At 39.1% G+C, this 12,072-nt stretch overlaps 2 protein-coding genes across 4 annotated transcripts in view; one reads left to right on the top strand and one right to left on the bottom strand.

Annotated features, from left to right (window-relative positions):
• pabpn1 (poly(A) binding protein, nuclear 1) overlaps positions 1 to 5,532 on the bottom strand; it is a 37,655-nt gene extending 32,123 nt beyond the window's left edge. For 2 of the 3 annotated variants that reach the window (XM_028793679.2, XM_028793680.2), the window contains exons 1-2: positions 4,672 to 5,532; positions 3,043 to 3,151 (exon numbers count right to left, since the gene is read on the bottom strand). In XM_028793679.2, coding sequence (XP_028649512.1) covers positions 3,043 to 3,151; positions 4,672 to 4,806 — 244 coding nt within the window. In that variant the 5' untranslated portion in view covers positions 4,807 to 5,532. Of the gene's footprint in view, positions 1 to 3,042; positions 3,152 to 4,235; positions 4,394 to 4,671 lie in introns of those variants that run through there. The other variant, XM_028793681.2, reaches the window with a different exon arrangement.
• A 327-nt stretch (positions 5,533 to 5,859) lies between these two features.
• ngdn (neuroguidin, EIF4E binding protein) overlaps positions 5,860 to 12,072 on the top strand; it is a 35,762-nt gene continuing 29,549 nt past the window's right edge. The window contains exons 1-3 of the mRNA XM_028793678.2: positions 5,860 to 6,266; positions 11,088 to 11,147; positions 11,278 to 11,349. Coding sequence (XP_028649511.1) covers positions 6,243 to 6,266; positions 11,088 to 11,147; positions 11,278 to 11,349 — 156 coding nt within the window. The 5' untranslated portion in view covers positions 5,860 to 6,242. The remainder of the gene's footprint in view (positions 6,267 to 11,087; positions 11,148 to 11,277; positions 11,350 to 12,072) is intronic.

The raw sequence follows: 12,072 nt of genomic DNA, 5'->3' as shown, positions 1-12,072 counted from the left end.
TACTGGTAAACCCACAGCCCCCCAATCTAATAAGACATAGTACAAACATCAACATATGTATATTAAACATTGAATTACCCCTGTACTAGGTCAGAATAAAGTCACTGTCCTTCTTCCATGTTGGAATAGGCAACAGCAGTAGGTTGGTGACATGGGGGAACCCAGCTGTGAAAATATCTATGCCAATACCACCACACTGGGTTTGAAGAGAGAGATGGTGTAGCTAGCCTGCCTTGGTGAACTTGGATAGTGGCTATTAAACCAGACATTTAGTGGAACATGCACACACTTGTATGCTTCTATTATAATGATAGATAGATAGATAGATAGATAGATAGATAGATACTTTATTAATCCCAATGGTATATTCACATTTTTAGAAATACTCTGAGCCCCCTCCCGGATGACTGAGCTTCTCACCCTATCTTTAAGGGAGAGCCCAGACACCCTGCGGAGGAAACTCATTTCAGCCGCTTGTATTCGCGATCTCGTTCTTTCGGTCACTACCCATAGCTCATGACCATAGGTGAGGGTAGGAACATAGATCGACCGGTAAATTGAGAGCTTTGCCTTATGGTTCAGCTCCTTTTTCACCACGACAGACCGATGCAGACCCCGCATCACTGCGGACGCCGCACCGATCCGCCTGTCGATCTCACGCTCCATGACAGTGAGTAATCAACCATAGTTAAAAAAAAAAAAAAAATAATAATAAAAAAAAAAAAAATAAAAAAAATAGTAAAACGTAAAATTGTAAGAAAATTGTGTTTCATGTTGCGTTAGAGGTAATCGTTGCGTTATACATTTTCATTCCGTTTGGCTTTGAAATTAACACACAAATACTTTTTAAACTTACACTTTTACCGTAAAACTTCAGCAAAAGCCGTATTTAGAATTAACTTTTCATCAATCTCACACTGAATTTTGATTCCATGTTTGGACTTTCATCGTGACAACGCAACGTGTAACTGCCTGTGACTGAATATCGTTTCTTTCTCTCTAATAAATAGACTTTCAGATGTTTGTCTCTGTGATTTGTTAATTGTCATAGCAAAATCTCCTTTGTTGTCTAATGTTATCTGCGGAAGATGTATTGCATTACCTTCCTTGTTAAAATTGTAAAATGTTAAAATTGTTCCACCAATTTGGAATCTTGTCCTATTGCACAGCCCATCGATACATCCTTCTTTCAACAGTAATTCGGCCACTGGAAGATCCATTCGGTGTTAATGGTTGTAGATATTCTACAGGCTATTGTAATTTGATGGTTTCATCTTCTGTACCATCACCACCAACTGTTACAGCATTGTCTATTGATACGCATTTAACCAATTTGCTGTGTGACCGATAGACAATTTTCATGTTAATTCGTTTGAGTTCGTTTCTCGGTGCTAGGATTGCCCACGTACTCATTTCCTCTGTTTATTACCCTTCGGGATGAAATTCTTCAATAAAATTTGGACACAAGTCTTCTTTTATTTGGAACTTAAAGTGAGGAAAACGTAAACATTTAAAAAAAGTAGACAGCGCAGGAACTGCGTCTTGACAAAAGTATTCACACAAATGAGAAGAGAGAGGACTGCGACGGTTAACGGGAAATGTTTGAGAGAAGGGCGGGACTTGAAAAAACCTCTTGGCAATAGTCTCGTCTCAAGATTTTTATAATTAGTGCACACAACAAACAGTGAAAACAACTCACAGGTGATTGAGTTTTTGAATTGAAAGTAAGACTTGTGACCAATGAATAAAGGTGTAGAGGTGACTCTTCAGATTAAAAAGTCAATTCCCATTTAAGGTGTGTGCCGATTTTTCTGGAGGTATCTAACACGATTTTAACATAAGTGTGTTTTATAGGTTTTGATCATACAATTGGATAAAAGACAGATTATGCAATACAAATAATATGAAACTATTGTTACTCAACCCCCACCCCCCCAAATTTCTTACATAGTTTGCCATAGTATATATACAATTAGTCACCATTGGCTTGAATGCTATCAAAACATTAATTTAAACCTTTTCTCGGCTATTACTACAAAGTATACCAAACAAAAACAACACTACTTTTAGGTGGAGTATTCATCTGACTATGCATTTTAATATTGTGAAGGGCATTGCAACTGAAATCCAACAGCAGGTAAGCCTAGCATTTTTTTGAGACTTGTTTTTCTACTTAATCAAAACTTGTTAGTTCCACTTTGCATTTAATACTGCCAAGGTAAGGTCTGGCACCAAACAACTGACCAGAGAGAAGCATGTACTAAAAATGAAGGGATAAATATTCCTTGCGAATTTGTATTTCAATATTCATTTTGATTCATCTTAAATACTGACTTTTCTTATAGAACCCAACAAAAATAATGTATTCCCTCATACACAAAATCAAAACTTTTAATACTCACAATGAACTATGATAACATTTCATTAACTAATGACTTTTCTTATAGAACCCAACAAAAATAATGTATTTCCTCATACACAAAATCAAAGCTTTCAATACTCACAATGAACTATGATAACATTTCAAAAATGCATCCAGTACGGGTAAAGACAAGGTTTTAGGCAATTCATAATGTTCACAGTGCAAGGACATAAAACTAATCATATATACTTGAAAAGGCAATAATGAACCACTGTGTAATTTTCTAACTACACAGAAACTTATGGCTCAGTGGCAGAAACGGTCATCAGCAATTAAACGTGGCCTGAATGAGAACAGTTACATTTAATTTGCAAAGGTGAAAAAGTTTTAGATCTTATATGCCCTTGGCATTGGGTATGATTCACACGAGTCTCTCCTTAAATAATGGAAAACTCAAAACAGTAAAACGTTATGACACCTAAGAGTCATGAGCCAAGGGTGAATACATGTGCTCTGGGATACTGTAGACAATAGTAATGAACTTGGTTTTCTTTTTATTTTCACCTAACAAATATGTGCCAATTATTTTGACTTAATATTTCTCAAAAAAAAAGGGAAATCACATTAAGAGTGGAAAGGACAGACATAAGTAGTAAATGAATAGAGAATTTAAACTTCACCTGGAGGAGGACTGAGATTCATCTGCTTTTCTACTTCATTCTGAAGCTCTTTCAATTTCTCTGCCTCCTCCTCCATTTCTCTAACTCGAGCCTTGATTGCCTCCAGCTCCTGTAGGTAAAGGAATAAAATAACAACCGTTACTCCAAATTTCAAAGTACACTTAATATTTTGTAGTGATATAAATTGAACTCAGTGGAATTTCATGATACGTGGCAGGACGGCGACACACTAAACCAGTTGCTTTCAGAAGACGAGGCTAGCACAACCCATGCTTGTTACTTGCTTAACCTATTATCGCTTCCAAATTATTGTCAATTTACGACACAACCCGATTTGTTTTTTTTTTGTGTCAACATACAAGTTAAACTCACCAGTTACTCGAGGGATGCTAACAACGGCAATGCAGACGATTACGTACCACACCTACTCAGTGCCTGTTCATATACAAGAACCCTAATCGATATTAAACTGTATACAGCCTGTAAACTGATAAGGAGGCTTTCCCTTAAGGAAATGAACCCATTGTATTTCAATCATTATTGTATTTTATACATTGATTAATAACTGAAAATGTAGAATCTCACCTACCAACAGCTACTCAGAAAACAGATTTCTCCGACGACTTCCGCATTAACCAACCTGTAAAAATACAGGAATGATTCTGCAGCTACATAATCAGCACTGTCTCTTTTCAAATATACAAACGTTTCGTTATACGGTTTTTACTAAACCGACTCTTTACACAAAAATCAAAACTTTAATATATTTCAGCAGCTGATATGGGATTTTTGCAGAGCAATACTGATTTTTCGGCGGCGAAAAAAAAAAGATAATTCGGCCCAAAAGCTCCAACCCGGCTAACAGATGCGCAAGCTTGACTGAAGCACGCGGAGGCCGAACACACTCAGGTGGTAAAACAAACAATAGCTCGTGGTGCTTCGAATTCACGGTGAAATTACACAAATCGGTTTATTTAAACAAACATACTGTTTGTCCATTCACTGTACCAATATTGATCTATAATTGCAATGCCATCAGTTCAATGCGGCTGTTTTCATCAGCCCACTGGTGCAAAACACACCCGAAATCGGGAAGAGCTGAAGGCTAGACAGCTGAGCAGCTTGGTAACCTATCTTAAACCGAACTGCACTTTAATAATGCAGGCTTTAAACTGAAGTAAAGATGTACATACAATGAATGTTGATTTCTGCACCAGGTATCAATTAACCTCCATGAGCGGGCTTTTGTCAACCTGAACAGTATTCGTTCTGCAGTTCAATAATGCGGTTTGTCTCCGAGCTCCCAGATGGCGGCCGGCCCCCTCTCTTCCTTGCTCGTCTATCTCGCAGTGCTGGGGGGAGGGGCGCGAAATTGCGGCCATTGTGGCTCCAGCACGAGCCAGCTCGACTCGCGCTGCACAGGACATCGGAGCCACAATGACAGACACGAGGGCAGTTCCACGCCAGCACCACTTCACTAGGCACCCTACCCCTCCATTTTACGCCTAATCTTGCTATGCGGAGTAATAGAACTGCAAACACTCGAAACATTCGTTTACAAAAACATGAGCTGTACCCACACGCGGTGACAATTTAATCATGAATAGCATTCACAAAGGCATAGTTTACCGGGTCTTCGATGGTAGTCTCTCCTTCTTCCAAACCTGGCTCCTCGTCGACAGCTCCTGGATCTTCCAGTTCAGGGTGCCCTGGATCAGAATCCAGCAAACTCTCCTCGGCGAGGCCGTTACCATACTCCGCCATATCTCTGGACCTAAAGCCCGCTATTTTGCCGGAGGTCTCTAAACTCAACTGCGCGTGATTTTAGGCTTTGATTTGCCTTAAATTTGCACAGGCCGTGGTTAAGGCTAAATAACTGCGCCTGTTTACAAAACTGGTTATGAATGGTATTTGCGTAACATCGACTGTTTAAAAATGTGTCTATATTACAAAAATACTAAATTAACGCGTCTAACACCGCACTTAAATGTATATAGTTTAATAATTCCCTGCTCGTGAGCCGCGTCTCTTCAATCGAAATGGAAACGTGGGGCGGGACTTCACGCAACTGCAGCCGTAACTCAACTCTGCATTGGCTACTTACACGACGATGGTTACACCCCGGATGCAGTTCAGATAATTCTATTTGTCCACTCTTTAAATCACTCAAACAACAGTGGTCCACCCTTGATAATAATATTCACAGTGGCAATGGCTAACTATAATGTCAGTCACAGGGTTACATCTGTTATTGGATAAGGCGCACATCAATCTTTAGTATGCTCCCTTGACGCTCGAGCTATGTATAAGTTGATTGGATGATAACTGTTTAATTCGCGGGCTTCTCTCGCCGTCCAGTGAGGGATTGGCGGATTCTGGAATATCTATACAGAGGTTAACTGCACCAAAATTAAAGAAAACTTTTATTTAAATACTGATGTGTCCTTCCACAAGTCATTTATATTAATGTATCCAACGACGTCTAACTTAATTAATAAAATATTTTAGAAATAGTTAATTATCATACTTTACGTACCATGAAAAACATCAGAGAACACCCATAGCAGAGAGGAAACAGTACATTTCTATTTTTATACCTGTAGGACGTTATCTTAGTTTAATTTGGGTGTATTCCACCCATTTAGAAGCATCATAAGGCTGGAAAAAATCTTTGGACGGAGTCACAGTCTATCACATTCAACGACGACTTAAAACAAGGGTCAGTGTAGAGTGGCCATTTAACTTAGCATGCACTCTTTCTGGGATCCGAAAATAAAGCTGGAATAGCGGAGGGAAATACACACAAACACACATACACAGAGAACAATAAAGAACACAGAAATACAAGGGCGCGATTCAAACCTACTCTCCTGCGGCGCCAGTCACCGTGCCATTCTTAAAAGACATGCCTGCTTTTTTACAACCGATTGCATAACATCTTTTTCCAAAGCTCAATACTGGCACCAAGCGGAACTAAGAAATATATCAATATTAGAGAGTAAACGAATGACCAAATCATAATAGTGTTCACCATTCTAAGGTACAGCTCAAATATATATAAGCATATAACAATATACGAATATTTCTGACGGTTACAATGCCATTCATAAAGATATAACGTAACTACAGCATACCCCTCCTATGCCCCATTCTCACTAGTTAAATTGTCCTACAGCGGCCACCGTCTTGGAGACATCAAAATGGCGACTACCAACATTGACCACGTGAGTTTTATTAGCGAACAGTTTAGAAGAACTTACTAATTATGTATTTGTAGCATCAATTGTATTTTTTATCCGCAGTCGGACATTCTTATTTAAAGTGTATATATTTGTTATGAAATGTTTATGCTGTAAATAAGTCCACACTGTTACCCCTGAAGCTAATGGTTGGAATCGTGTGTGTAATTTAACACGGATGCTTCAGTCTAGTCTTTTATTACTTATTGTTTATAAATTTATGTTATAATTAGTAATAAGGCTTCGTTGGGAGTGCGAGTGTATTTCACTACCACAGTGTGGCCCCAGAGGAATATTTGGCAGGGTCTACTTGACATCAAACACGTTAGCGTGTTCGCTTGCTAAAGTAATAGAAGTAAAACTAATCAGAATCCTGAGGTTGACCTGCACTGGGTGTACTTTTGTAGAGATGGACTTGACATCCATTAGTAATAGACGACGAGGCTGATTGTCAGATTTTTAATCGTTCGCCAAAGTTTTCTTATTCTCGGAGTTTTCTTGTATCAGCCGCACGGAATGGGACTAACTGCGCCGTTATTCAGTATTTCAGTTTAAATCGTGTTAGGCGACTCTTGTTGTTTAATGTTTGGGAGACACTCCTGTTTGAAACTGCAGATCAGATTTGGCCGGCCCAAACAGAGAGTACGCTAAATCCTTAGGCAAACTATTCAGACCCTAGCACCTACAGAAAGAGTCGAACTGCGATACTGAATAGGCTCTCTAAATTGTTAAATCGCATTGGGCAATAATTTTAATACGGGAGACTCGAGAAAAAAAACAAAACAAAAATCGCAGTTTAGATTTGCCCGCACAAATAAACAAGTCACTGGCAACCTAGGATCACTCTCGGACATACTTCACTGGATAGAGAAAACATATTAGATAGATAGATACTTTATTAATCCATCCATCCATTTTCCAACCCGCTGAATCGGAACACAGGGTCACGGGGGTCTGCTGGAGCCAATCCCAGCCAACACAGGGCACAAGACAGGAAACAATCCTGGGCAGGGTGCCAACCCACTGCAGGACACACACAAACACACCCACACACTAGGGCCAATTTAGAAGCGCCAATCCACCTAACCTGCAGGTCTTTGGACTGTGGGAGGAAACCGGAGCGCCCGGAGGAAACCCACGCAGACACAGGGAGAACATGCAAACTCCACGCAGGGAGGACCCGGGAATCGAACCCAGGTCCCCAGATCTCCCAACTGCGAGGCAGCAGCGCTACCCACTGCGCCACCGTGCCGCCCTACTTTATTAATCCCAAGGGGAAATTCACAAATTATAATATTATAATATTAATATCTACTTCAGTGCACTGGTTGAATTACAGTATATAATGGCATCTGTAAAACAAGGTTTCTTAAACTTTTCAATCGGAGGACCCAAGTAGGAAGCATATTGTTAATACAGTAAAAATAAAAGTCATTGTCATTTAAAATAAGGAAGAGATTCCTGAGGTAAATCACTCACTGTAAATTCTTAGTGTAAGGTATAGCTAAGCTGAGACAAGTGGGTTTTTTTTCTTCTTTATAGTGGTACCAGGACATGAATTTAAAAAGGACAGTACAAGTAGCCACTTAACTTTGTCATCTGACTCATGGCCAAATAATACAATAAGAACTTTTATTTCTATACCACATCTTCATACACAAGGTGTAGCTCAGAGTTCTTTAGAAGATGTTAAAGAAATAGTTATAGGAAAAGAAATACAAATTATAATTAGATAATATTAATGAATAAATAACATACAAAAAAATCAACACACACTTACATAATAGCCGTATAATTAGTAAAAAAATAAAAATAAAAAAACAAAACTAGTGTCCCTTATATATACAGTCATGGCCAAAAGTTTTGAGAATGACAGAAGTATTGGTTTTCACAAAATTTACTGCATAAGTGTTTTTAGGTCTTTTTGTCAGATGTTTCTGTGGTATACTGAAGTATAATTACAAGCATTTCATATGTTTCGGAGGCTTTTATTGACAGTTACATTAAGTTTATGTAAAGTGTCTGTTAAACAGTGCGTGCGTCAAACTGATGTGTGTCTGTGGCACCAAATCCTAATCCTCGATAAGAAGGATGAGGCAGACCAGAATTAAGGTAGAAAGATCTCAGCTAACTGCTGAATGTTGCAAAGGAAGGAATACAGTAATCCCTCGCTATATCGTGCTTCGCCTTTCGCGGCTTCACTCTATCGCGGATTTTATATGTAAGCATATTTAAATATATATCGCGGATTTTTTGCTGGTTCGCGGATTTCTGCGGGCAATGGGTCTTTTCATTTCTGGTACATGCTTCCTCAGTTGGTTTGCCCAGTTGATTTCATACAAGGGATGCTATTGGCAGATGGCTGAGAAGCTACTCAACCAGAGCGCGTATTACGTATTAAATAAAACTCCTCAAATATATTGTGAGCATGGGGGCTGTTCGCACCCCTAGAGGATACGGCTGCTCCTCAAAAAACACTGAAAGATTACCTTCACATTGCTGCCATCCTTGCTGGGCTTACATGTGGCTGCTTTGTAAAGCGATATGCTTCCCGCATGGTGCTTCGCATACTTAAAAGATCAAACAGCACGTATTGATTTTTGATTGTTTACTTTCTCTCTTTCACTCTCTTGCTCTGACATTCTCTGCTCCTGACGGAGGGAGTGTGAGCAGGGGGGCTGTTCGCACCCCTAGACGATACGGACGCTCGTCTAAAAATGCTGAAAGATTATCTTCACATTGCTCCCTTCTGTGCAGCTGCTTTGTCAAGCGACATGCTTCCCGCACGGTGCTTCGCATACTAAAAAGCTTGAACGGCACGTATTGATTTTTGATTGTTTGTTTTTCTCTGTCTCACTCACTCTCTCTGACATTGTCTGCTCCTGACGGAGAGGGTGTGAGCATAGGGGCTGTTCGCACACTGGCCTAGAGGATATGGACGCTCCTCAAAAAAATGCTGAAAGACTACCTTCACATTGCTCTCTTTCTTGCAGTTGCTTTGTCCGGCTGTGCTTCGCATACTTAAAAGCCAAACAGCCCTATTGATTTTTGATTGTCTGCTTTTTTCTCTCTCTCTCTCTGACATTCTCTGCTCCTGATGCACACTCCTTTGAAGAGGAAGATATGTTTGCATTCTTTTAATTGTGAGACGGAACTGTCATCTCTGTCTTGTCATGGAGCACAGTTTAAACTTTTGAAAAAGAGACAAATGTTTGTTTGCAGTGTTTGAATAAAGTTCCTGTCTCTCTACAACCTCCTGTGTTTCTGTGCAAATCTGTGACCCAAGCATGACAATATAAAAATAACCATATAAACATATGGTTTCTACTTCGCGGATTTTTACCTTTCGCGGGGGGTTCTGGAACGTAACCCCCGCGATCGAGGAGGGATTACTGTAGTTGCAATGGCTTTGTAGAACTAAATGTTTATTTGCAGACAAATATTTATGTGTGGTTTATCGAACAGACGCACACAAAGTCAACAAACAATTGAATAAATGCGGGTACATGCATTACAGCGTTTTCCGAGTATCAGATACAGAAAAAACACGTGTGCATGCTCACGCATAACCTGTGAGCGTGATGACGCAACAGTGCTCTCAGACTTTTGTACAGTGTCAATATTTGCATTGTTGGCCCTTATGTTTCAACAACAACAACAACATTTATTTATATAGCACATTTTCATACAAAAAGTAGCTCAAAGTGCTTTACATAATGAAGAAAAGAAAAATAAAAGACAAAGTAAGAAATTAAAATAAGATAACATTAGTTAACATAGAAAAGGAGTAAGGTCCGATGGCCAGGGTGGACAGAAAAAACAAAAAATAACTCCAGAAGGCTGGAGAAAAAAATAAAATCTGTATGGCTTCCAGGCCACGAGACCGCCCAGTCCCCTCTGGGCATTCTACCTAACATAAATGAAATAGTCCTCTTTGTAGTTAGGGTTCAAACGGAGTCACTTGATGCTGATGGTCATACAGACCAAGACCTCTGCAGTTTGCCATGGCATGCTGTCAATCAATTTCTGGGCCAAATCCTGGCTGATGGCAGCCCATTCTTGCATAATCAGTGCTTGGAGTTTTAGAATTTGTAGGTTTTTGTTTGTCCACCCGTCTCTTCAGGATTGACCACAATGGGATTAAAGTCTGGGGTGTTTCCTGGCCATGGACCCAAAATTTCGATGATTTGTTCCCCGAGCCACTTAATTATCACTTTTGCCTTATGGAACGGTGCTCTGTCATGCTGGAAAAGGAATTGTTCATCACCAAACTCTTCTTGGAAGTTTGGGAGAAGTTGCTCTCGGAGGATGTTTTGGTATGGAGAATTGTACTTGTCACATTCATTGCAAATCCTGGTGCATTCTCACATGCACAATACAGGGCAAACTATGATATGTAATGGACACTAAATGTCTTTAAATAATATTTAGCCACTTTTGATTTTTATTGGTAGTTTAAAAGAACGGTTGCCCTTGTCCCAGTGATAATAATGAAAGGGACCCAATGCAGTTTAACCCTCTGAAATGCCAGTTAAACCCATCGTGTATAGCAGATGTGGCAACATGCTCTGTTTGCTTCTGAATTCCTTTGAGATTATTTAATTACACAAACTTTTTAAATCATTTTCTGTTCCTGTTAATGTAGAACTGCATAAGAAGCTTCATAGTTTCAGCCTCATAATGAGATGCTGCATCACTGCATATTATTAAGAAAGATTGCTTCATGAAATGTAAGTAGGTAAGGGGTACACTTTTTAAGTTTTTTTTTCTTTTTGTATTAACTTTTTTTTCTTGTTATTTATGCAGACACTGGTGGAGCAAGATCTTCCAGAAGCTGTGAAGTTGCTTACCAATATGACAGAACAGGTAAAAGAGTGCTTATTTCTTATGCCTGGATTAAAATTACAGAATTCCAATGCAAAATTTGACAGTTTACGTAATGATTACTATGATGTGGTTGTTAAATAACAAGTCTCTCTTCATTTCTGTTTTCCAGGTTGCTGCAGTTACTAGTCACATTCAGCATTTGATAAGGCTTGTTCAGAATAAAGCCTTCCAGACTGCTAAGGTACAGGTCATGTTTTGTAATATGCTTTGCAGATAAATTGAAATCTCGGAACAGCAGTTTCAGTTTCTTTGTTTGTTGTATATGGGCATTTATTTGCATTGATCTGTGGTCTTTGCTTTACATAAAGCATTTAAACATCACACAGGGAGCATACACAGCTGCTTTATATCTTCAATCTTTCGTTTGACCAATCAAACTAGTACTTACTAGTTAAGTTACCAATTAAGGTAGTCATTGACAATTTTAGTAATTCCTTACTTTTGAGTGCTGTGCAGGCAGCAGCCTTTTACACAAGCTCCATATTCTCTCTGATATTTAACTTATTTTATTTGTTACTATTTTTATTTTTAAAGTTTTTATTAACTTTAAGATTAGATGTGATATGGCATCTGGCTTGTCATTGAAATTAGCGACTAAAAATTGTATAAAGTGAATTCTAAATTTACAAATGATCTGCTGCTGTCATCACAAATGGGTGCACCGGCTCATCCTGTCTGCCTTTCAGACAAACTGCAAATTTGGGAGAAGACACAGGAAAATCAAAGAATATCAGAAGGCTGCCTTATGCCTGCAACACCTAAAAATGTAAGAGAAACTAAGAAACTAGAAACTGGATATTTTAAGCATTCCCTTATTAGTCTGCTACCACTGTAACTCCTAGTGCCTAAGCAGTTCTCTTTAACCATAATGGAGGAGCTCCTTGTCTGAAGACGGAGAGAGTGA

Source organism: Erpetoichthys calabaricus, chromosome 2 (assembly GCF_900747795.2).
Source record: "Erpetoichthys calabaricus chromosome 2, fErpCal1.3, whole genome shotgun sequence".
NCBI classification, from domain to species: domain Eukaryota; kingdom Metazoa; phylum Chordata; class Cladistia; order Polypteriformes; family Polypteridae; genus Erpetoichthys; species Erpetoichthys calabaricus.
Note: the sequence above shows the minus strand (reverse complement) of the source record. Positions and strands in the feature narration are given on the sequence as shown.